Source organism: Ciconia boyciana, chromosome 6 (genome assembly GCF_034638445.1).
Source record: "Ciconia boyciana chromosome 6, ASM3463844v1, whole genome shotgun sequence".
Lineage (NCBI taxonomy): Eukaryota > Metazoa > Chordata > Aves > Ciconiiformes > Ciconiidae > Ciconia > Ciconia boyciana.
Genome location: NC_132939.1, coordinates 31,339,754 through 31,365,217, shown reverse-complemented (window position 1 = coordinate 31,365,217; position 25,464 = coordinate 31,339,754). Strand labels below are relative to the sequence as shown.

General features: G+C 48.5%; 1 protein-coding gene across 1 annotated transcript in view; it reads left to right on the top strand.

Annotated features, from left to right (window-relative positions):
* PAPLN (papilin, proteoglycan like sulfated glycoprotein) overlaps positions 1 to 23,816 on the top strand; it is a 48,676-nt gene extending 24,860 nt beyond the window's left edge. The window contains exons 9-29 of the mRNA XM_072864708.1: positions 575 to 747; positions 1,291 to 1,414; positions 2,505 to 2,631; positions 3,335 to 3,400; positions 5,458 to 5,665; positions 7,443 to 7,619; positions 8,927 to 9,083; positions 9,711 to 9,797; positions 10,340 to 10,628; positions 10,759 to 10,876; positions 11,574 to 11,703; positions 12,942 to 13,593; positions 14,366 to 14,503; positions 15,284 to 15,408; positions 16,347 to 16,485; positions 17,917 to 18,054; positions 18,702 to 18,829; positions 19,442 to 19,550; positions 20,896 to 21,071; positions 21,628 to 21,834; positions 23,563 to 23,816. Coding sequence (XP_072720809.1) covers positions 575 to 747; positions 1,291 to 1,414; positions 2,505 to 2,631; positions 3,335 to 3,400; positions 5,458 to 5,665; positions 7,443 to 7,619; positions 8,927 to 9,083; positions 9,711 to 9,797; positions 10,340 to 10,628; positions 10,759 to 10,876; positions 11,574 to 11,703; positions 12,942 to 13,593; positions 14,366 to 14,503; positions 15,284 to 15,408; positions 16,347 to 16,485; positions 17,917 to 18,054; positions 18,702 to 18,829; positions 19,442 to 19,550; positions 20,896 to 21,071; positions 21,628 to 21,803 — 3,437 coding nt within the window. The 3' untranslated portion in view covers positions 21,804 to 21,834; positions 23,563 to 23,816. The remainder of the gene's footprint in view (positions 1 to 574; positions 748 to 1,290; positions 1,415 to 2,504; positions 2,632 to 3,334; positions 3,401 to 5,457; positions 5,666 to 7,442; positions 7,620 to 8,926; positions 9,084 to 9,710; positions 9,798 to 10,339; positions 10,629 to 10,758; positions 10,877 to 11,573; positions 11,704 to 12,941; positions 13,594 to 14,365; positions 14,504 to 15,283; positions 15,409 to 16,346; positions 16,486 to 17,916; positions 18,055 to 18,701; positions 18,830 to 19,441; positions 19,551 to 20,895; positions 21,072 to 21,627; positions 21,835 to 23,562) is intronic.
* Positions 23,817 to 25,464: the final 1,648 nt, after the last annotated feature.

Here is a 25,464-nt window from a genome sequence, read left to right as displayed (position 1 = left end):
CTGATGAGCAGGATAGTGGCGTGGAGGCAGTGGGGTGTGAATCCCACATCTTAATGGCAAGCAGGACATAGGCTGTGCCTCAGTGACTAACAGTGGGGAATGCAGAGACAGGGCTGGAATATACCAGAGGCATTTGGCTGTGCAGCAAAAAAGTGCTTGGTCTGCAGCAAAGCTGGCAAGAACCACTGTCTGAAAGTGGAGCAGCTTCTGGCAGAGAGGGCATTACAGGGGGGACAGCACTGTTGGAGGATGATGGTCTCATTTTTTTGCCACACCTGTGACGCAGTGTTGAGTGGAAACAGGAGCATCCCTGTGAGTTCTTATGGTCCTCTTTTGATGTGAGAATTCATGCTGTGTTGGTAGATGCTGCCATATTAGATTGTCACCACACTTAAAGGGTTACAATACTGATGTAAAGGAGCTGGGGTTCAAATGGCGGAGCCAAGAGCTCTGCGGATTGCCAATACCCTGAAAGTCTAGAACAGGCCCTGTCTTGTGGTATCTGGAGACAGGTGTCAGGTTATAGGTGTGTTAATTCACTGCCTTTTCTTCTCTGGCACGTGGGTTTGTCCAGCTGTCAAGAACGTGCGAGGGGATTACTACCTGAACGGGCACTGGACAATTGACTTCAGCCGAGCGCTGCATGTAGCTAGCACGGTTATGCACTATGACCGTGGCTCGGAGGGTGATCTGGCCCCAGAGCTGCTCCATGCCCGGGGCCCCACCACAGAACCCCTCATCATTGAGGTAAGCGGCTGTGCCTGCTCCCCGCTGATGCTCCCGCTCTCTCACTTTGTGTAGCAGCCCTCGCTTTGTGCAGTGGGAACGCATTGGTGGGGACCACTGGAGAAGTGACGGGGCCCCCAGTGAGCTCTGGTTCTGTTGCCCAGAAGGCAGCAGGGCAAGGCTTGATGTCGGCTTCCTGCTATTCCCTATTCCCTTGAGCTCTGACTTTAAGGGAAAGTCGAGTCAGCACCAAATGGGGTTGGGGCAAGGACAGGCTCTAGGGCACTGCTTGTTACAGTGTGCCGCAGGCCAGGCAAGGGTACTTACTGTTACAGGAGCAGCTGGATCTTCTGACTCTGAGAGGGATGAATGCACCCTTCTCTGAAAAATAACGCTCTCTAGAGTAGCAGAGAAGGCAAGGAGAAAATGCAGTGTAGAGAATAAATGCTCCTTGAACGGGAGGGAGGCAGGTCAGCTTGAACCCTAAGACATGGTGGGGAAATGCTGCGAAGGGGAAAAGGGCTGCTGCTGTTATTTCCCTGATTTTATCCCATGCTTTCGCAGCTCATCAGCCAGGAGCCAAACCCAGGGGTACAGTATGAGTACTACCTGCCCGTGCAAGGACAGGCCTCAGGTTACAGCTGGAGCTATGGTTCCTGGAGCGAGTGCAGCTCCGAGTGTGGAGGAGGTAAGGGGACAGGACTTGGTCTCTGGGCTGGCGTGGGCTTTATATCCACACCCTGAAGACAGGGTGACTGTGTGCTGCTCGCTGCAGCTGCTTCCCAGCAGTCTCCTGCTGGAAGACAGCACAGGTATCTACAGCAGGCACCTAAGGTTTTGTCAAGGGAGGGTCACACATGGAGTCACAACAGGACTGTCCCCCATGCCTTGTCCTGTCTTATTTTCCATGTCCTAGTTCTCAGACTTGTTACTAGGATCTGTTGAGGCTCTTCATAGGTAGCCTTTGTTTTATGTTATTCTCTTCAGTTCTTTATGTCCTTCTCAGGCCTTTTCAACCACGTGAGAGGTCCTCTCCAAGCTGACCTGCCCTACATAACCGAGTCTCATCATTCCCCTCTACCATAGCCTGGAAGATTCCCTCTCTGCAGGGGGACTGTCAGATCTCCTGGGGTGTCATGTCATGTTCAGTTTACAAATTCTTCCATGAGCAAAGTTACATTTTTTAAGCTCAAAACAAAACAAAAAACCCCTATCGAACAAAAAAACCCCTCCAGCTGAAAGTATGTAGAGTTTCTATCAGCCTCTTCTGGTCTTCTGTGCTGATGGCCATTTCAATAGCTTTTGCCATATTGTGGTTGTTGAAGCTGATGTTGTCTTTGAGCACTCTTATCCTGTAGGAAGCACGAAGAGTTGCAAGTTTTTTCTCCAGTGTCCAGTCTTCACAAGACTGACCTTCTGGGTCTAACAGGAGGCCCCCAGCTCTGCTGCTGTATACTGCACGCACCGTGTAGGGTTCCTTGATGAGCAATATATGGATATGGTGCTTCCCTTGTGAGTCACAGTCCACTCAAATAACAGGAAAATGCCCCTCAGCTACACAGAACTATTCTGTCTCTCTTGCCCTTCCAGTGGACTCCTACTTACACTATTTGTACATATAGTGACAGACCAAGAACTGCACCTGACTCTTCCAGCTTGGCTGGGGCAGGTGTGGATTCTGCATGACTTTAGAAACTTGTCTTGCCAACACCAGTGCATTTCAAACCTAGTCCTGGGTGGCTTGCATTGACCAAGATACTCTCTTGCTTCTCCTTTAGGTTTCCAATCCCGCTTGGTGTTTTGTACCATAGACAATGAAATTTATCCGGACTATATGTGCAGGAATAAACCACAACCGGACAATAACCGGACATGTGGCCATCAGACTTGTCCCCAGACAAAACGGTAAGATTTCCTTTCCTCTTCTGGACTCTGACTTCTTCCTTGGGTGCTTTTGGAGCCAGGAAAAAGAATGACTCTCTCAGTACTCCTTCCCGCCAGCATGGTGCTTTCCAAGGAAATATTTCACTTGTTGGAGAAAGTCCAAGACATAGTATGGTGATAACACTGTGATGAGCATTTCTGTGTGCACAAGGCTTGTTATGTCCTATGTTCATTTTATAGACCAATTAAATTTGCTTTCCAGCGTGTGATTGTGGAAGATAGTCTTCTAGCCCATGTAGGAGATAGGAAACAGATCCTTTGGTTTGTGTTCTCTTCAACTGGAGCTGGCAAAAACAGAGGAGTAGGTCAGAGCTGGTGTCATTTTATGTAATTTCTGCATTCCCAGTGTCCTTGCTCTTAGAAAGGGCTGAATCCTGGAATCTTTTTGTTCTCCAGCATTTTCAAACCCCTTTACCCATTTCCACCTTGTCCCTTGCTGACATAGCCTTGCAGTTGGCTTCACTTGGCTCTTATGTGGGCACCCAGAGCTGTAACCAGAGCCTTAACTGTGTGTCTCGCTGTGTATCCGGTGGGTGCAGTGGAGGCCCGTGAGAGTGCTGTTGTGGGCGAGAGGGCACTTGGAAACCTGGGAGCATTTCTGAATAGCTGGTAGCCTGTAGCTACTTACTTTAAGTTCTTTAAATCCTTTGTTCTGTGTATAAAGGACTTCTTACGTCTATCTGCCGCAAGCCTGGAGTCACAGTGGAGCACAGAGCTCTCAGATGAAGAGGTAACAAGCAGAAGGAGGTTACAGAAAGCACAGGAAGGCGGCTGCTCTCCTGCTCTCCACCCAGTTGCCCACTGAAGTCTGTGGGGGTGTGGGGCTTTCCTCTTTAGCACTGGTGGTAGCAGTGGGTGGTGCTTTGCTTTTGATCCTTGCCAGTGAAAATGATGGTGGAGGGTGCTGGCTGGCAGCTTTGCTTAGGTGGTTGTGCATGCTCCTGGTAACTTGGCTCTTATGGGACTGAGAAGGGGACAGGTTTTTTTCATAGCTTTTGGCTGCTTATCCTGATAATGGTTTTTTCTCTGGAATTAGGGTAGAGAGGTGAAGGGATGTTCTAGAAGATTTTTGTTTGGTTTATCAAGATAAATAAAAGAACAGAAAGGAAAAGAGAGCATGATGGATTGGGAGACCGAAACATTGGCCAGGATCCCAGAGTCCCATAGCAAAAGCCTCAGAGTTCCTCAAAAGCTCTTCTTTCTTTGGCATGGGCCCTACAGCAGGCAGGAAAGTGCCTGTATACTGTGATGAATACAAGGATGTGACAGATACAATAATTACAGTGTACACTGAGGTATGAGAAGTAAAAAAGATCAAAACCAAAACAGTTGTCCTTCAGCAACCTGCTAATAGCTTAGGACTTGCAATGCTTTGCCCTCTGATGAGGGTCCCAGCCTTATGGTTGACTTTGTCTTACAAAGGAAATGAAACAAGTGTCAGACAAGATGTCTTGACTCACAATTGAAGGAAGCTGTAGGTGAGCCCATCCAGTTGATACAGCCTTTCTAAAACTGTACATTTGCTTTACAGTAGGCAGAATACAGTTTGGAAGGGTTTTTTTACCCCTACTGGACCTTCTGAAAAATCTTGATCAATGAATTTGTTTTGAGCCCTGCAACCACATCGCTCTAAGTGGCTTCTACTTGCTGTAGTTGTTCCCTTTCCAAAGGCAACATCTTATTTTACAGCAAAAGCCATTCAGTGTTGGGCTGATACTTGCACCTTTAACAGTAAAGAAGGGTATCTTAAAGAGATGAACATGTCTTCTCTTGGCTGAGTCTGCTGTGGAGTTTCTGGTAGGGTGTGAATGTGAATTGTCCGGCTGAAACTCAGTTTAGGGGTGGTGAGGACAGACCAGGGAAGCAGCTGGAAGGCTAAGGGAGAAAACATGAACTGCCTTCACGCCCTGGTTGGGGCTTACCTGATCGCAGATCACCATGATGCTCCCGCTGCACCACCAGTGCCGTTAGCCTGCGCAGCACGCTGGAGTCGGGAATGAAACATCATGTTGTCCCTGAAGCCAGGCCATGTAAGCTGTCCGGCTACCTGGGCAGCTCTGAGACACAGGAGTGGACGAAGGCAGGGATTTTAGCATCCAAACAGTCAGGTTGTTTTGTGGATGTTCCCCCTTCCGTTAGCAAGGGTGTATCATTTCTGTGACAGCTTCAGCAACCAAACACAGGACAAAATCTATTTAAAGTTTTTGGGGCTTTTTTGTGTTGCTGTTAGAGAATTTGGCCAATGGGAGGAATAAACCAGCTTTCTACTGGCTGTCAGCGAAAAGTTCACAAGCACTTCTGGGAGTGTCTGGCATGGTTTGCAGGCAGAGTGAGGTCTTGGCTTGGTTTTACTGTTTCTGATAATGGCTGGAGTGTTATGGGTGGTTAGGCTGGTGTGGGTTGCTTTTCTTTTAGGTGATCTGGATTGGTTTTTGTTTGTTTTGTGTTTTTTTTTTTTTTTCTTTGGTGTTCCATTCAGGCATGACACTTTTGCAGACATCAAGAGACCAAAAGCCATGGAGAAAAATCTTCCCCCTCTGGGAGAGCTCTGCAGTTCCAGAGAAACAAGTGTTTGGTAGTTGGGGATTTGTCTCTGGAGTGGGACTCATGCTCTGCATTGCCAATTAAGCTGGGCAGCGCTTGGTCAAGTGGGAACTCATCTCTGACTATTCTGCGAAGGGACATTTTCCCTGTCTGATTACAACAGGGACATGGCACTGACCTCCCCTGTGCCTCTGGGCAGTTTAGCTGGGCTTACATTTGCTTGCTTGATTCTGTGACCTGCAGGTGGAAAACGGGGGAGTGGGGATCCTGCTCGGCTACCTGTGGTGGGGGCACCCAGACTCGCTCCGTTTACTGTGTGGCATTTGACGGTCAGAGCTCCCGAGGGGTGGTGGATAACACTGAGTGCATGGCCTTCGCACAGCAGCCTCGCAGCAGCCAGCCCTGCAACATGAGACAGTGTGCGACCTGGAGCACAGGGCCCTGGTCAGAGGTGAGTTTCTGTGTGGGAGGCAACTGCCTCTTGGCACATATTGAAGGAGGATCTGCCAAAGCTTGGGGATAAAGAGCCAGGCTCAACTTCTGGGTCTGTAAAAGGTGTGTGTCCCTGGATAGGTGGCGTGCAGAGGTGTAGGACTTGTCCCTGCAGTCCTCCAAGCAAGTTCTCCAGCTATAGCAGCTATGCACTCCTATAAACACATCCCTCTTCCTCAAAGCTGTGCGTGCCCCTGCAACCCTGCTCCTCTCATTGCATGTTCTCTCTTCCCTGGTCTCCCAGTCCTTTCCCCGCTCGTGTATTTTTATCAAATCCACCAGACCTGGCACTGGCTGAGTTTCCGAGTCAGACCTCGTGAAGGCGGAGGGCGGGCGTGAGAGCTGCTGTCCATCAGCAGATGATGTGCAGTAACACTCCCTCCTCGGTAAAACAGGAGCTCATGGCTCCCGCCTGTGCTGTTTATTTCTACGCATATTGCTGCCTCAACATTACTAGCCCTGGACAGCAGTACTAAAATCACAACAGTCGGTAAGCAAGATACTCCTGAAACACTGGTGACCTGCTGTTTGCTGTGTATCAGTGCCGGCCTTCTCCGGACAGAGCTGCGTGATGCATTTTTGATGCCTGTGTGCGTTTATATCTCCAGGAGAGGAAACTGTTCAAACTGTATGTGCTCAGTGCTGCCAGCCAGGCATTTAGAAGGCAACTTATGTTCCAAGGACTTAGAAAGTAAAGGTAGTATCTACTCAGTCCCTAAAGCACAAGTGAATTTTCCTCTTTTAAAAGAAGTACATGCATGCTTGCAACATTTAACTTATGATCTTGTGGTAGTACTTTGTCTGAGTGGCACAGCAGTATAAAATGCAACTTTGAGGCATGATGACCTAGACTGTAAAGTCCCTTTTTTTTTTTTCCTCTTTTTTCCCCTTCTCTTGTGAGATGCGAGGTGTGAATACTGAGATGACTTCAGGGTTGCGGAGTAAGAGCACTGTATGGGGAAGGCACGAAGTGTCGTGTTCTTACAAACCGATTCCTAACTGATTCATTCCGGGGTTCTCAAAAGCGACTGTGTTTCGTGTACTGTCAGAGATAAAAGGTCATTCTAGTAAATGAGTGGCTGAAACTCAGCTGGGAGGCTCATCTAAAGTAATTCAGACTGTCCCCAAGTTAATGCTCTCTGTAAGAGACCTTGGTAATTCATGGAGAACTAGGCTGGATTCCAGGAAACACCACTGTGAATTTAAGAGGACATTGAAAATGTCACAAACCAGTTACTAGTATAGCATTTGTGTCACAGCTCCACACCGTAAAAATGGAGCACGAGGTCTTCAGGCAGAAGACATGAGCAATACAAGAACCTAATCTTTTTATCTTCCCTTGAATTCTTTACCTTGAGCTGATTTTAATCAGGAGTAAATAACATGAGGTTCCAGGTATTTCCGGCCATTTATTGTTCTCAATGTATTCTGCAGTACTGATATTTTTCCAAAATCATTCTCCGTGTCTTCTTTGGTAGAGATCAAGAGAAATTATATGACTAGGCCAAAATCATCCAGTGAGCTCCAGATCTCCCAGACCCTATCCACCATGCCTTATTGTCTCTTCTACAGCATAAACAACTATTCTGCTAACTCTCATCCCAGAAGATTATTTTAATCATGGTTGGTTTTAGGCCATCTCAAAATGGTGCTCTGCCCTAACGTTAGGGAGCACAGCCTGGAAATGCAAGTGGAAACCAGGTGCTTCCTTGTAATTGTTGGGCCCCTTTCTGCAGTGCTCAGCCAGCTGTGGGGAAGGGGTCCAGACCCGGCCCGTCACCTGCAGAACGCAGCAGGGCTCTCAGGCTCAGGACTTCGCTTGCCTAATGGAGCCAAAGCCATCGGCCACCCAGCCCTGTCTTAAGGAGAACTGCATCCAGGAAATTGGCTGGCATGTTGGAGACTGGGGCCTGGTGAGTATTGCACTTTCATGGTTCGGAAATAACTGATTATATTGCTGTGCTCCTCGCAAACGAGCTTTGATCCGTGCAGTCCTTATGTTGGCTGAGGCTGGGAACATGTACTGCTTCATTACCAGTCCCTTGGCTCACAGTTGCATTGTAACTGGCACTAGTAATGCTCCAGTTAATCTGCTGCCTGCTTTGTATGCAGCTGCTACAAAAAGAAATCCTTCTGAGGGGGGGATTATAGTTTCAGTGACGGTGGCAAAATGCGGCCAATAAGCTGAAACAATCCACTCTTGCTGCTTACTCCCAATTCTTCGCTCCATCGCTGTGAACAGCAGAACAGCTCTCTGGCTGAGTATGGCTTAGCGCTCCAGGCTTCAGGACTGGTCATTGCGTTTGGTGATACGGTTTAAAGTACATTTTTGTAATTGTTCAGATAAACTGTGCTTCAGCTGGATTAGTCTTGTCTTTGTGGAGGAGCCAGACTGTGTTCAGCCTAGGAAAAGTGCCTGGAGAAGGAGATAGGAGTAGATCCAATGCATCGGGTGACTTCCAAACACACTTTTTCCCTTCTGTGCTAGCCAGACCAGCTTGTTCTGAGTTAAAACATGTTACGTCTGTTTCTTCATGAGATGTGGGCCAAGTTTTAATAACAGCTAAAGAAGTTGCATACCTTAATCTGATCTTTCCTGGCCCCTGGCTTTCCAGTATCAGAAGGGCTCCTACCTGCATCTGAATAAGAGAGAGAAATACTCTCCCAATATTTGCAGAGCTTGCCACAAGCAGGTGGGTTACACAGATAACTCATCCTCTCCCCTCCCCTGAGCTGCTGCTCATTGCTCCCTCTTCATCCACAGCTTCCAGTGAGAGGAACTCCACTTAGCTGCTTACAAGAAAGCCACCGGTTTGCTTTCCCGTTCTAAACTGTTGTTCTTGAATGCATAGTTCAAAACTGACCCTCTCGCAGCTGGTGGATCCTCATAGTATTGAGATGCTTTCAGGCCAGGCTGAAACGATTCACTCCAGCTCCCTGCCACACCACTGTGGGTAGCAGCAGCTCATCTGGATGTTACAGGCTGAGCGTGGCTCAGAGCCTAATGCTTCAGGGCTGGGCGCAACATTTGGTAGAATGGTTTAAAGTATGGTTTTCTAATTGCTCAGATGAATCCAGCTGAAGTATTGTTTGCTTTGTCTTGGTGGAGGAAGCTGTGCTCAGCCTGCAGCTAATCATGCAGCTGTTCCACACTTCTGGTCTGTGGGGTTTCTGCATTCGGCCTCTGCTGCGTGCTCACTTGCCTGTCTCTGTGCCCAAGTGTTCGAAGAGCTGCAATACGGGCATCCGGACACGCCAAGTCATCTGCGCTGACGGCGACTCCAAATTCTACAGTCCTGAGACATGCAAAGCCATCCAGCCACAGAAACCAGCCACCCTGGGTAGCTGCAACATGCAGCCCTGCTACCTGCCACAGCGTGAGTGGTATTGCTGCACACCTAGCTTTTCCTAAGATGCTTTTATTTAGGAGTAGAAATTCCCAGCTCTGCACCAGCTCATATTCTCCGCTTCTTGCCTGCTTGTCTCCATCCTGTGCGTTTGTTTTGTGCACATAACCATGGCATCTTCAGAGTCCCAGCACCTGTTTGAAATGTATGTAACAGGCTTGAGAACAACATGGGTGTGTGTCCATTTTGAATCCAGTATTCTGTGATGGCTCTCTTCCAGTGTGTGCTGCAGACTGACCCAGGAATCCTAGTCAAGAGGGATGGCAACATGGGCAGGCTCAGTAGCTAAAAACTATAGCCAACTCTCATCCCTCTGTGGACCAGCTCTAAAGGAGGCACAACTGCTCAGAAGATTTTGCTTGCTGTCTGTGTCTAGTCTGCATGCCAGAGCTGAGATGCAGACTTTTGTCAGCCTGCCCATCACAGGTCGCTGTCCTAACGATCCAATCGAATCCAATTGCTGCTCAGCAGCTGTTCCAGGAGAAGAGAGACATTTTCATCACCTTTAGTCTCCTGTTGGCTCCTGGATGCATTTGCAATTATTAGAACATAGGGCTGGACTAACTGCACTTATTTTGTCGATGTCTCTCTTTGCAGAGGTCCCCAGTATGCAGGACACGATGGGATACGATGTCACTCGCCAGTCCTTGCTGACGCGTTACAACCCAAACAGCCCTGCTGCAGGTGTGGAAGAATTTTGTTCGTTTGGGTTTTTGGTGATTGTGGACTTGAAAGAGGGTGTGGTAAGGGAAAGGTTCCTCCTTTTCTTCATTTCTCGTGTTCATTTCATGGGCTTCTAGAAATCTGTGGAGCCAGGGACAAAGTGTAGATTCTTTTACATGATAGTGAGCAGTATCTGAATCTGTCCATGCAGAAGAGACTGTACGGTATGTAGATCCCAGGCTCTGGCAGCATGACTTAAGTGCTGGCTGAGAGAAATGCTGCCCAAAGCAGATCACAGGAGGAAGAAAGGATCATGTGAGGGGACCACAGTAATGTGGCAGGTGGTTTCTCATGGGACAACAGGAAGAATGGTCAGGGCAGTGAGCCAAAGAACCTCAGGACAACCAAATCCAGAAGAATAGGCCAGAAGACACATATTCAGGTGAAATCCTGATACAGAAAAGCCTGCCGTGTAGCTCTGAGCAGGTGAAAGAGAGCAGAGATGAGGAAAACTGACCAGATTTTGATGCTCACCTGCATACTTTAAGGAGTTCTCTCCCCAGATTCTGATGATGAAAGGATGCTCCCTGGGAGCTCCACAATCCATAGTACCTCTGGGAATCACCACACCCCATCTACCAAGGACCGTGCCACCAACTTGTTGCCTGTTCGCTGGGAATCCCAGTCACGCTCATCGGGTTCCCATCAGCTCAGCTTCTCTCAGGACCCCACTGCAGGGACTGGCTCTCAGGACTGTCATCGGAGCCCACACGGCTGCTGTCCAGATGGGCGCGCTCCGGCCTCAGGCCCTTCGGGGAGAGGTTGCCCCTTCAGCACTTGTCACCGAAGCAGGTAGCTGGAAGTAGATAGGTCTGAGCAGGGAGGCATTGCCTTTCCTGGGGTCTTGCTGTAATTTACAGCCTGTGCCTGTTGAGCCGGGCAGGTCAGATATTGCTGCAGCCCTTCTGCCTTCTGCCTGTAGGTATGGATGCTGTCCTGATGGAGTATCGGCTGCCCAGGGTCCAAATAACATGGGATGCCCACAATATTACCGTGATGTTCAAGTGAGCAGAAATCAGCCCACTGCGGCTGCTCCAACAGTAAGTTACAAAAACCCTTTGCGTTTTAGCCGTCCATCAGATACGAAGATTCAGATTTGACCCTGGTGACTCAGATTGCGGGTTTCTGTTGTGCTTCATCTCTGCCAGTAATGCTGGAGAACCAATGCTCCAGGCATAGCATCAAGCCCGTTGGCCCATTTCACTCCCGTTCAGTTTGGGGCATCCACCTGTGATCCCCTGTAAGCAGGGGACAGAGTGGGTGGTTGGGAGATGTCTGAGAAGTAGAAGACCATACTGTGTAGAACTGATTGAATAATCCTGAGTAATCAAATTTCTGTTGGTCAGAAACTTGCCATCCAATTTCTAGGTGAAAAAATGGGAAAAACATGGCCACTATTACTTGCCTTTCTCAACTCTGTGGATTAACTGAAGGCAAAATAGTCAGGGAGGTCATTCTGCTCATAGCTTGGGGTGCTTGGTGGGGCCAGCTGAAAAAACTGGCCTGCTGCTAGGCTGGTTAGGTCTGTCTTGCAGAGAAGTGCAGCCCTGGCTCCATGGCTGACAGCCAAGTTTCCCACCCCTTCCCCGCATGAAATCCTGTAGGAGGCAAACGAACAAATATTGGTTCCTCTAACAGCTGGCCTTCTGCAGCCGACAGCTTGGACACGGTGCCTTGCATGTGCTACTGTCCTCATGTATGCATGATAACTTTTGGCTTTCAATTCCTGTCTCGAAGGCAAGCCAAGCCTTGTCCCAGCAGCACCCCTTGGGCGAGTGCCGCAGTTCCGTGTACGGCTGCTGTTTTGACAATGTTGCTTCAGCTTCAGGTCCTCAAGGGGAAGGATGTCTCGATAGGCCCAACTACCGTAAGTGATGCTTTGGCTTCTTGGTTTAGAAACATAGGAAGAGTCCTACAGGATCCAGTAGTGTATGGAAGCTTCCTGTGTAGAGGCTCTGCTCTCTGTAAAATGTAGTAAATTATCTCTTTGAAAAGAAATTCTTCCTGGTGGCTGGGGCAGGGGAAGCTTGGAGGGAGCGTAGAAAAGCAGCCAGATGGTTCAGTTCTGTCGGCTACCGCAGAAATTGTCCTCTGCTGATAGCTGGACAGAAGTGTGTTTGTGTGATCTCTGTCAGTCTGTACGACTTCTGGGGAGCTGTTTGCCCCCGAGAAGGCACCCTGATGCAGCCTGGAGTGCTCCAAATTAGTTACCTGGGTTTAGGAGAAGTAGAGTCTCTCTGAAGAATCAGGGCCGTGCTCAGCCTTCAGACAGCCCGTGGACAGGGGTGGAATGAGAGCTACAGCTAAGGATGGAGGTATAGCTCAGGGCTGCATGGATGCTTTCAGCCAGCAGAGTTCAATACAGTGCCTGCTGTACTATGAGGGCACTAGAGCTGTTGGGCAAAAGCATCTCTGCTCCTTTAGTTCCAGCTATATCCTCTGCAGTCATATTGCTGCTGCATTGCCTCGCCCTTTTGCCGCAGCACAGATTGCTTGGTGGCCAGCCCTGTGGGGCTGCCTTGGGGAAAGCGAAAGCTCTCTGGATCCTCTCTGCTCAACCACAGCTTGGCAAAGGACCCCTCAGTCAGAGCCCTGCATCCAGTGTTTGTCAGCATATGGCTGTGATACCTGTGACTCGAAGCACAGGGCTCGGTTTGTAGACACATTGGGCCGTGCTCCTCTTTATATCAATGTGTGGAGGGGCATTCTGTAACGCATGAGGCTTCACAACTGGGTCTAATCCACTTTTTTTGTGGGCTGGAAACGGGCAAACAGCAGCCACTTGCCCCTTGCAGAAGAGGAAACCCCAGAGCCAACCTTGCAGCTGCACAATTCCACAAGGAAGGCCATAAAGCATCCGTCTAATATCTAGATTCAGAAATGTCTCTAAGGTTGACTCTCCTTCCACCAGTAGCAAAACTGGGGCAGAAAGAAACATGTGAGCAGCTGCCCAATTTCAAAGCAGAGCTGGCTGCAAAACTTGGGTATCCTACTTTCCCACCTGCCCTCTGCCCGCAAGGCCCATCAGATCATCTAGGCTTGAAGCACCCGGACCTTTGCGCTTCATGACCCTCACATCTCCCTCTGTTCTGCTCTTTTTGGTAGCATATCCTGTCATATGCCTGCTGCCCAGTGCCCATGGCCCCTGCACGAACTGGACCACTCGCTGGTACTTTGTGACTGTCGTCGGCAAGTGCAACCGGTTTTGGTACGGCGGCTGTCACGGCAATAAAAACAGCTTTGCCTCGGAGGAGGAGTGCATGAGAGCATGCCACAACTCTGGGGGGGTCAGTCCTCTGGAGCATCAGCCCTCTTCTGGCACAGGAGCCCTGCAACGCCAGCACGCTGGCTCCCGCTCTCGTACAGGGGATGCTCGGGGTCAGCAGCAGCCATCCCTGAGAGAGTCTGCAAGTCACAGCCAAGAAGGAAGAGCTCATGGGGCTTCACAGCCCACGCAAGACAGCCACAGACAGGACAGCTGGAGAAGTGAGGTGCTGCCAGAGTCTTTGCCAAGGACTGGTGCGCTGGAGAGCCAGCGCTGGGGCACCCAGCAAAGCAGATGGGACAGCCTGAACCAGCTGCACCTGTGGGAAACAGCAGTGCCTGGGCCCTCAGAGAGGCAGAGTAGCCGTGGCCAGCAGGTGCGGCCCCATGAAGGCAGGCAGTGGCATAAGGCTTTCGGAGCAGATGTTTCCATGACGGAGGGATTTGGGCACCAGGTGTCTGCAGACTCGTTCCCAGCACGGGCTCTGCACAGGTGATGATTTATTTTTTTTTATTCCCCCCACCCTGTTCTGCCAGCTCATTGTGAAGCATCAGCGCAGCTTCCTCTGGAGTGGAAGTGTTGCCCCAGCTGGGACCAGCTAACTGGGAATACCATGCAATGGATTGGCTATACATGTAGCCTGTCGGTAAATCAAGTTATTCAGGCCCTGGAGTTATCTGCTGTCTCTTTCCTTGCACTCTCCCTGCTCTCTGACAGCACTGGAAGTATGGTGCGTGAAAAGACTGCACGATCCTGGGGTCTTTGTCTGGGAGGCATTCTTACGCTGTAAGTGAGAATCCATAGGTGTTTTTCTTGTTCCAACCAAAAAATTTAGCTGACTGTCTGACTCGAGAGCCTTTATCTCAGCACTGCATGGAGCAGCAGGGGGTTGTTCCAGGGAAGATGCAGAGCTTGGGTCAGGATCCAGACAGCGTCACCCTGAAAATCAGGAATGCGTAGAGCTAGATATAAATGTGTCTGCACTGGATCTGTGTCTGTCTGCTGAGCTGAACCTAGTTCCTTCAGAAGAGAGGGGTTGTAGGAGACTCTCCCTTCCTGGAGATGCTGTAGCATTCAGTCTGTCCAGAGCAGCCTTTGCCAGGCAGGAGAGGGCTCCCCACATGTTGCCTGGTGCATCTGCTCAGGGCTGAATGGGCAGCCGGTCCTGCTGTGCCCTGTGGTTGTGACTCATCCAGAGTCACATTAGAGGACCCAGAGGAAAGGAGGGCAGCAGAAGTGCCAATGGAATTGCTTTCTCTTGCAGAGCCATCCTGGAGGAAGCCAAGCTCTCTCTTGTGACAGCAGTTGTGGGACAGAACATCCAGCTGGTCTGCAAGACAGGCATGTCCTCCTTCTCCAGAGTGGAGTGGATGAAGGATGGCCGACCGGTCTCCTCTGACAGGTGAGCTCGGCTCCCTTCATTGTAGAGCAGATGGGCTCCTTGCTGGGCAGAGTGCCAAATATGCTTGCCCACTTTCTTTGTAGCCTTACTGTTCACATTCTTAAACAGCAGCAACAGTCTGCAATAGTATTGAGGCGCTGGCTAGCATTATGGGGCAGAACAGGTGCTGTCCCATAACAAAGCACTGGTGGAAGCCGACATGTGGGCAGTGATACAGAAAAATGTTGTATCTGTAGGATTCATCTTGGTGCAGCCCTAAGTCAGTAGTCCAGGGTGAAGCTTGTAGCCAAATAACTCGGAGTTCCTCTAGCTCGAAGTTTCTGGCACTCCCATCTAAGATATAATTTTTTTTAAAACTACTTTTAAAGCCTGTTTTTCCTGGGAAGTCTGTTTCCAGCAACAGTTTGGAGCTAGATGGTCATTTTGTGTTATGAAAATCACAGTTAAGAAAAGCCCAGTTCTGCTTTTCTGTTTGCAGATGACTGCTGGGGCTCAAGCTCCCGCCTGGAAGGGCAGTTTGCCTCCTCGTGGGAGAGGGTTGCTGAAAGCAGTTCCCTGTTTTCCCATCTCAGTTTCCTCTCTGTTCCTGACCTCCTTTCTGCCGCAGTTATTTCCCCTGCCTGTGACCCCTCTGTGGTCAACAGAGTTTTGTTTCTTTCTAAGCCGGGGAGGGCACTACATGGTGATGGTTTATGCAACATCAGCACGAAGGGCTGCTCTGCCTCGGCCAGTTGCTGTCCGTGGCCAGGCAGAGGCAGTTAATCCTTGCTCCTGCTGCAGGCACACCTACCAGTCCGACAGCTCCTTAGTCATCAGCCACGTCAAGCCAGAGGACGCCGGGACTTACAGATGCCTCATTTCTGATGGGAGGACAGAGAGCCGACAGATTCAGTTACAGATCATAGGTGACTTATCTTCCACTTAAGACCAAAGAGGTAGCTCAGGGCTCCTTGTTAACAGTTATTGACAACAGGAGCGATAAAGCCAGCTGCAGGAGCAAACTTCCTCCGCTGCCGCGCTGTGCTAGCAGCGTTGCCTTCACTCCATGGCAGCGGCGTCCCAAGAGCTAGTCAAAGCAGTCGGTCTCCTCCACTGTAGGGGTGCCGAGAGGGGGCGTGGGGGCAGCAGGGCTTCTTTTGGTGTTGCCTCATGAGAAAACCTTAACCCGAAAGCACGTCCTCCCCTGCAGTGCCACCCCATAACTGGAGTTGTGGCTTGCCTGTAACTTGCCCCATTTCCAGCACAGCAAGCATGTCTTCCTCCCTGAGAGCCACCGGCTGCCTCCTGAGCCCTGAAAGGAGGCTCCAGAAGAGGGATTTTCTGCAGTTAATCTTGAGTCCTCCATCTCACACCATAATGTGACCAGTCTGCCATAACTGTCTGTGCTGGTGCATTTGTGTTTTGTGTTTTGCCCAAACAGGTCCTGCTGGGTAACAAAAGATGCCTTGTTCTGAAAAATGTGCCTTATTTAAGAAACAAAAGCAAAAAAATATGAAAGACTAGTCTCAAAAGATGGGCCAGCAAGGTACCCTGTAGCCTTCAATCTCTGAAGCGTACTGTGTCACAGCAATGGCACGTGGGGCAGAAGGCATTGTGGCCTAAGGGATGCTGCAACATGTTCACTGACGGAGGAGAGAAAGGAGCCTAAAATTGCGTGCCTGCAGGTCTGTGACTCTCATTAGTAGACAGCACAGGCTTCCTGCACTAGTCGGCCAGAAAACAGATGGCTGAAGGGCTCTTTGGCTCCAGTTCAGCAAGCTCTCCCAAGCTTATAGAAGCCCTAGGCAAGAGGTCACAGTAAGAAGGGTCCTTTTATTCACATATGGCATTTTATTTTGAATAGAGTACCAGAGCGCTGTGCTGGCAGAGGGTGAGAGAGGTCGGGTCCTTCATAAGGAAAATCAGCAGCATCGAGAGCTATCCAGAGGCAGGAAGGTTGTACAGGCAGCCGGTTCCTCTGTGCATCAGCAAGTCACATACAGGTAAGTTCACATACAGCAACAGTTTGTCCACCATGCCCAGCTGATGAACCATATGGCATCTCTTCATGTAGAAAAGCTGAAGATTGGAAAGGTCCTGGGTCAGCTGTTCTGGGGCACGGTTGGGAAGCAAGCAGTACTGAACTGCTGACGACAGGAACGGGCGAAGATCCCAGTCGCAAGCTGTCTTCTGTCCTCCCCGAGGGTCTCTTGAAAGAAGCATATTCTGAGCAAAGACGCGCAGGCTGACAGCAAAGGAGCTAGGTTCAAACGACAGGAGAAATATCAGGGGCAGCATCCTTAGCTGTTCAAGTTAGTGTAGGCAGAAAGAGAAACCTGTTCTGGAAAAAAAGCAAAGCAAATAGGAACTACTTAACCAGCACAAAATAGACGTACGTATATTAAAATAAGCTCCGGTTACTTTATCCCCCACCCATTTATTTTAAATATTTTGTGAACAAACCAGTTTGACTCAAAACTATCTCCTCATGTACTAGGTGGCATATTTGGTAGCTTTTTAACATGTTTCTTTGGTGCTTCTGGGCCCCACAGAAATAAAAGGGTACAAATTATTTTTGCCTTAAATGCAGCATGTTGGGGCTCCAGATTAAACGGGACCATGATCTGATCCCTCCCTTCTTTTGAGTTTACAGCCTAAAACCCAGCCAATTTGCTGAACTCCCCAGCAACCTCTTTAGCTGCTTCTGCCTAAAAGCAGAAAGAAGTGATTCATTGAATTAAGAGCATTGAATTAAGGCTCTTTGGTTTTGTTTTTTGAGATCAAGTATTCAGGTCAGAGAATGGGGGTGGGGGAGATGATGTTTTATTCGACTCTGGGAACATCATGCTTTAGTTCCCTTCTGAAATGGTGTGTAGCTGCAGTTATAAGAGAGCAAAAAGCATGAGGAGATGAGTAGTGTGAGAGCCTGACCTCAACCTTTCTGCTGCCTGAAGTGGATGGCCAGCTCCTGGGCCTTGCATGCAGTCAGGTGATTGCAATGGGCTCTTCACACCCAAAAAATATCTGTTCATTTTTGTGTGCCAGACAAGCACCTTGGGGGAAACTTGCTTGGTGCCCTCTTCAGGACTTTGTCCCATTTGCCATCTGCTTGTGTTGTTAACACTTCCTAGGTTGTTATCCAGAGGGATGCTATAAGAAACAAGGTTGCTGTCTCTAAAGGGCTAAGTTAGCTGGCAGGAGCGCAGCACCAAGCTGTGCTGAACTGGAGCAGGATTTGGTGGAGGCTGCTCTTTTCTGAATGTTTGAGTGAATGTTGGTAATGGCAAGTATCAGAGCTCTGACGGGAGCGCAGAGACCGCCCTTTCCCATTGGAGGCAAAAAATAAGGCTTGTGATTAACAAAGCCTTGTGCTGAAGGTCAAATGCTGAACAAGGAAGTTTCTGCATCTTTTGCTGTGCTTGTGGACTTTGCAGATTGAGAATGGATAAGAGCGAGCCCTCAGTAGTGGAGGCCAACATCGGGGAGAGAGTCAGACTGCCCTGCACAGTGGAAGCATCACCGGCTCTCACCATTGAGTGGCAGAAAGACGGGCAGCCCCTCTCCTCTCCCAGGTGAGCTCCCAGGCGGCTCCACCATACCCACAGGCAGGTTCATGTGGAGCAGAGCCTCCTCCTTGCCTTGCCTTCCCTGTCTCTTCCCTGAGAGAACGGAGCTGCTGGCTGTGCAGCTAGGTCCCGTTCTGCTTTATGCTGGCCAGCTTCTTCCATTAGGGCCAGACCATACTGCCTGACTGCCCTAGCCTCACTCACAGATCAAAGTCTGAACATTGAACCCTCGAGTGAACAGCTGTGATACAGGGTCTACAAGTGAGCCAAAGCTGAAATTTGTTCATCTACAAGATTAGCAAAAAGAGGACAAGCAAATTTGCCAAAACCCAGCTGGTCTGTGAGCCAGGGCAGAGGTTCACAGCAAAGAGAGAGATCAGGGTGCCTGCAGTGAACTTCCACAGCTACCGGTGCTGCTCTCCTGCAGCTCCCCTCACCCCCTGCTCCCAGAAGCCTGCTCTAGCAGCAAGCTTTTCCAGAGTCTACAGCACTAGTGCTGGGATTTGAGGACCCAGAGTTGCATTCCCATTTGAATTGAGCTGCTACTAAACTTTTGCTCAATGTTACTGCAAAGTTGTGCACAAGGCTCAGCTTCAGCTCTGGTGGCTGGAGCCCCAGCACAGGCTGAGGGGCTTTCTGGTTTTGTTCCCCAGACACAGGCAGCAGTCAGACGGGGCCCTGGTGATCAGCCGGGTCAGCTCTGAAGATGTCGGCTTCTTCACCTGCATTGCCTCGAATGGACGTGACCAGGACCAGCGCCAGGTCCTGTTCCGACCTCTAGGTACTGGATGGATGGAGGCATCCATGGCATGTCTGTACACACACACGTGTGTGCACGCAAGCAGGCAACAGGGAGGGCTGGGAAGTGTGGATTTCTTGTCTGGCCATGCCTCTTGGCTTCACACCTGATGTTTACCAGGCAGCTTGAGGGCACGGGAAGAGTGAGTTGTTTTACTCAATGGTAATCTGCATGTGTCTAGTAGATCATGGTGCTCCAGGCAGCTGGGAAGAGGGACTAATAGCACGGGAAGAGGGACTAATAGCACAGTAAGAGTAACTCTCAGGGCCTTGTTTCTGGGACACTGGTGTGGAATGGGTATAGGAACAAGAGGAACTAAGGAAATGGTTCTTCTGTGTATGTGATATGCTTGTGTCCAGCTGGAGGAAAAAGCCCTTTGAGGCCTCTGCTACTTGCCCTTGCTTGGATTAAAGCCCTTAGGAAATCCACATTCCCCATAGCAAAGCGTCATAGCTCCAAACACACTGTTTCAAGGCCTAGGGGCTTGTAGCTCATCACAGCGTATGTTGGACTTTTCCCGTGAGGGAATGCTCCTACTACCAGGGGCAGCATGGCATTGTCTTCCTGCTAGCGATGATTTCCCTTCTGGTTTAGGAGAGCTGAGAATCACTGGTCTTCTGCCAAGCATCACGGTACCTGAGGGAGGGACTGCTCAGCTTCATTGTACAGTGACTGGCAACAACGTGAATATAAGGTGGTCAAGGTGAGCAAAAATGAGACAGAACTTCCCTTTCCTTCTCTTCCTGGACCTCCTCACTCGCCCTCCAAATAATAATGCAGGATGCCTGCCAGGTAAGAGAGAGACCCACAGTTCTCAGCCCCAGCTAGCATCACCTACCCTTTCCTAATCAACTTGTCTGTTACCCTAAAAATCCTGGGCAAGATCCCTGTGGGTTGGTAGGGGTCACCAAGTTCATGTTCCAGCCAAATGAGGAGGAAAGCAGACTTCAAGCTAAGATTTCATGGAGTTCAGAAGGGCTCCATGCTGGAAAGGTAGCGACATTACAGTAGCAAAAACTAAAAGTGAGTGACCAGAGGAAGACCTTTAGTTGCTCTTTATAAAACTCTCTCTGCCCAACCCTCGCAAACATTTCAGCCCCTGCAATAACAGCGACTCTTCTCCCAGCTTCCTGCTGTGACAGTTCTCTCCCTTTACTGTCAAGGGAGAGCAAAGGAGAATTTAAAGTGTTTTAATAAAGGTAAAAGAAAAGCCGTGTCCTCTTGATGGTTTGCACCAAAATTCTGAACTTGTGCAAGTGTGAGGTGGTTTTTTCCCCCCCTGTTTGAAAATAATCAGTTCTGTTTTGGACCCTTCTTGCAAAGGATCCAGAGAGATGGATTGGTAATTGTTTAAATCCCTCTACTCCAAGGGGTAGGACTGAAGTGAGCCATCTCACAAAGAGAGCTTTTCTTCCATGTGCAAGTTTGGTATTTGAGTTAACAAAATGATGCAAGTTTCAGGGTCTGAATGAAACCCTTTTCAGTGAAACAAATTTCATTTCCTTGGTAACTAGGAGCTCATAATTCAGGCAGTTTTCCTGTTGGGCACAGAGTATTCCAGGAGGAACAGAACCGACACAATCTTGCTGGTATTTTAAACATTTTTCAAAAATAAACTTTTAAGGGAGAAGAAAGAGGGCGCATTGCTCACTACCCCATATGTTCCTCAAGCAATATGCGCTGCTATCAATGCCAGCCGAACAAGCACTGCCAGACCACAACTTGGAGAGAGGGAAAAGCACCCTGGATTTTCTCTTAGTTCCTCAAACCTCAAAAATGTGTAATAGCAGAAAGGGCAATGTCTTTCTACAGAGCACACCGCTAGCTACCTCCCACGCAGACAATGGGCTAACGGATGCAGGCTCACTCAGGCTCGTGTTACTACCCAGCTGTAGAGCCAGGTCGTGGCCAAAGAAGATTTCTTCTTCCTTCCTGCTGAATTTGTAAAAATCCACCCCTTTCACAGAGCATCAGTTTCCAAAGAGCACAGAGAGCTCTTTTAGCCCCCATGGGGTGGGAACAGTGATACAAAACGTTTTTCACCACAGGAACGGAGTCCCCATGCGGGCAGATGGCCACCACATCCACCTGTCCCAGGATGGACGCCTGATCATAAGCAACGTTCAAGAGGCTGACGAGGGATCCTACACATGCAGCGCCTACAGCAGCAGCAACTCCGTCAGTGCCAGCACGGAGGTGAAAGTGCTGCGGAGCAGGTCTAGCGGTGAGTACAACCTGTCCTCCCCGCTTCTCCCGGCACGGTGCCTGCCTCTTGGCTGCTATTATAAGTCCCCCCATTGCATGTGCCCATCCACCGCCAGCCTCGGGCTTTGGGGAGCAGCAGGAGCCCCTGGGTTGTGCTACCTAGGGAACCTTGCTTTCCCTGGGTGGAAAAACAGGACGGTGGAAACAACCCCCCGCACCAGGGCGCTGGGAGCCTAATTAACTTCCTCAGGCCAAAATGCCATAGTTGGTTGACCAAATAGTTGGCTGCGAGATTCGTATTTGGACTCTGGACACCATCCAGCTGGCTTTACACAGGGTGTAGAGTGGTGTCTCCTCATGAGATCAGCCCCAGAAACTGCATTCTCCTCCTGTATCTCACCAGAGATACCACTTTCTCTCTCATCCTTGATGCTGGACTATATTTAAAACAATCCCCGTAGAACTGGCGGGGTGGAGAAAGCAGGAATGTGCCGTGTCTTTTGGGAGGGAAACAAAGCCTGAGGATAAGCCCTGGCAGTGCATTTACAGCTGCTGCACCTTTTGCTTGGCTGCAGGTACTGTGAATCACGCCGTGGACCCGAGCAGAGAGTGCGTGGACCAGCCACACCTCGCCAACTGTGACCTGATCCTGCAGGCCCAGCTCTGCAGTAACGAATACTACTCCAGCTTCTGCTGTGCCAGCTGCTCTCGCTACCAACCGCAGGCCAGCCCGGCTCATCACCGCGGGTGACAGACACCCCCACGGCCGCGTGAAAGTACAGGTGACCGATTGCAAGACTGGAAGTCTGAACTCTGTCCTCTTACTGCATGAAACTGCTCTGGGAGCTCTGCCCTGCTGGAAAGCTCAAGAGAGTGAACTGAACAAGAGTGTAGTGGGTGTAACTGTTCAAGGGTGGGAGACCCACCACCCTCAAGTTTATTGCAAACTTCTTTTCCCCCCCTGTATGACTTGCTGTGGCTAACCCATCTCTTCACTTAAGTGTAGTTGCTGTCATTCACAGAACAAGATGACACTGGGAACGTAAGGGTGCTGTGACTTTAGAGAAGGCAGATAACCAGCATGAAAGAGGGAGAGACCAATTCTTCATACAAGCACGAGAGAGAAATGCTCTTAAACAAAAATCATCTCTGAAGTGTTTGAAGATGGGCCTGAACTGGCTTAACCAAAGCACTAGTGAGCGATGAACATTTGTAATCCTGGGGAGTACTTTCCATCTAAATGCAAAGGAGACTGGCCATGAGAAACAGCTTGATGCATATAAAATTAGCATTCAGGTCCTATGAGATTACTAGCTTTAGGGATGCAGCTGTAATGTCACATTACTGTAGCTGTTTTATTCCAGTAGACCTTAGACAAATTTCTAGCTGGGTCAGTTTGGTTTCTGCTTGACTGTAATCAGCTTTGGAGTGAAATGCAGAAGCAATGCTTCCCAGAAAGCTTAAGACAAGATAGAATACTTTTAGCCCTTCATGAATGTTAGGGGTAATTTAGATGAATATACCAACACTGTTATCTGTTCTGAGATGCTGCAGCTTAAATATCACTTGCTCTAGGAAGGCTCAGCAGATAATTTTTTTTTTTTCTGAGCCAGCACTGTGGTGTTGAATTCATTGCAAAGCTGGGCTCGGTGCTAGCATTGTGCTGAGCTTCGGCTTGGGGAGGCAAATAATGTACACATAGAAATGTGTGTAGGGGCATTTGACTTGCCAGAATAAATCTCCCAAGGATCTCCTCTAGTCTCAGTTAACTCCAGGAAAGCCTGGCTCTGCCTGTGGCCTGGGCTGATTCTGCTGCTATGGGCTAACAAGTGAGGACTTCCAGATGCAGGGCAGCTATAGCTGAAAAGCATCCTTCAGTTCAAGACTAACTCTGAGTGGCAATGAGCATGCATGTGAAAGAGAAATTAAGGGGGGTGTTGGGAGGTGAGATTATATAATGATTTGTTAAGCCAGGAAAGGGCCTTGGGTGTCTTCACAATCGCAAAATGGAATTATAACTTCTGAGCAAAAGCATTTTTTTACAGCCTCCACGGTATTGTTGTACCCTAGCATCAGCCCTAACAGTCCCCCTCTTCCTCATTCCAAACTCCCTGCTGAGACTTGGATGGGTTAATAGTATTAATTAGCACCATCACCCATTTATTATTTGCATAGATGTAGCTATAAACTAGTAGACTGGCGTGTAGTGTTGATGTTTTGGTTGGGGGGATGGAGGATTGGCGTTTTTTTGGTTTTTTTTTCTTTTCCTTCTCCTGCTTCTGTTACTTTAATTTAAGGCTTCTAAGGAAGGCGGCTAATTCAGGACTGTGCTCATACCATGCTCCTCTCCTTCAGTCCAGACTCAGTACTCAGGGCAGCAGTAATACATAGGTGTAAATCCCCAGGCTTGACAGCCTAAAGCTGGTTTGGATTCTAAATCCAGTAAATCAGTTCAGCTGCACCTAAAAATAAGAATTACTAACCTAATGATTGCACTCTCTTCAGCACAGGTATGGCTTCAGGATTGGACACACTGCTTTAAGATGTGAACAAACTGAAAAGTCTAGAAGCAATCCAGTAAAGGAGCAAGAGGTGACAGTTACCAGCTGTTTGGGGGTGGGTCTTTCTGAGGTCTGATAGATTCTGCTTGTTAGAAAAGACAACAATACTTATTTTGCAGTTAAGATGCTTTAATTTGATTAGGGAAAAACTTCCTCTGCTGTAACTCATGGCAGGCGTTACAGTGAAAGGTTTGAAGTTGCCGTCATTGGATATTTAAGAACACTGAGCTGGTCCTGAGAACTTCTAATTGTGTTTGCACATAATTTTGCATTTAACATCTCAGACCAGCATTTTTTTTTTGTGTGTGTGTGTGTGTGTGTAGGATATTTTAGTAATAGTATGACTTTGCCTTTTGAGACCAGGGACTAATCACAGACTGTGTAAACTCCAGTCTTTGTGAAGCCCTCTCAGTTTACATGTGACAGGCATAGAGGGTGACCCTGCTCAGGAGTACGGTTAGAAGTTGATTGTGGTTGTATCAGACCCTTTTGTCCCAGAATAAGCAGTCAGTTCTAGAATATCCCTTTCTACTATGTCAGAGGCTCTATTTTTAGAATATTTAAATATTGTGTGTAGTCAGCTTTCATTTAAGCTGTATGGTTATACAAGATGTGGCCAGGGAGCACTTTCTCAAGACTCATGAGGGCTGTAACAGCCACCTGTATTCTGAGGGGCAGGACTTTAACACTGAAGGTGCTTCAGTTTCGTGAGTGTTTATTCCTGACCTCCTTTCAGCTGCATAACCATGGGAATAAGGATGGTATTTGAAGGCACGCAGTTCACTGCTTTAAATACATGTCATCACTGTAATAGTTAACTAAAGGGTCTTTTTACATTTCTTCTATTTGGCAAGCTGAACTTTCCCCTCTATATAGTGCCCCTTAACTGCCTAACTGAATGTTTACTTTTTTGATTTGAGACTCAATATGTTCATTTTCTTCCCTAAACAATGGATTGTAGGAAGGTCATATCTCCTTTACTGTTATCTCCAGGGCAGGGGAAGGGTGTAGCTATACTGGGCTATTTTCAGCTGATCTTTGGGCACTGCTGTGAAAGATAATGGAACTAATAGAATGAAAGCATGTATAGTTTATTCTATTATAAATGTCTACAAATATTTGCTTACTTTTTGAAAGCTGAAAAAAGCATTGGTACCAACTCAAATACCATAGGGAATGTTGGCCATTACTATTCATATCATACTAAAACCAGGTAAGAATCTGTAAATAAAAAAAGCCCCGGTTTTCTAGACCATATCACTGTGAGACTCACTGTACTTGCCTGGAAATGGAAACTGCTGGAATCTAGGGCCAAACAAAGGGAGCATTTCTTCCCCTTCAGGTTACAAAGTCTAAAACTACATGGTGCACATAAGAATGCAGTAAGAAACAGTCATACTAACAGGGTAGGTATCAACTTACTGGGAGAACAGAAAAGGAGTGAAAATACACTGTCTTCTCCTGTGGCTTTTAGTAGTAGGGGAAAGAAAACCAAAGTGAGTTTTCCTTTTCGAATATTAGTGTCTTCATATTTGTCTGTATGTAAATATTAAATGTTAGCAAATACAGTGATGCAAACCCAGAATCTGATGTTTTCATTAAAGCCCTCCATTTCAGAGCTTTAAAGAGTTATGGGTCACAAGGATATTTACAAGTTCAGTCTTAAAGTTCAAGGTAACCTAACATGGTATACAAAATGAGAGGTGTTAAGATACCATTACTAAGCTTCTAGGTTGGCAAGCAGGGCTCATCTACATCCACCTAATAACACAGAAGATACCCAGCAGGGCAAATCCTGAAAACTGGAAGGAGGGGGAGAAATAAAGCTTTCTTCACAGACAGCGCTTCTAC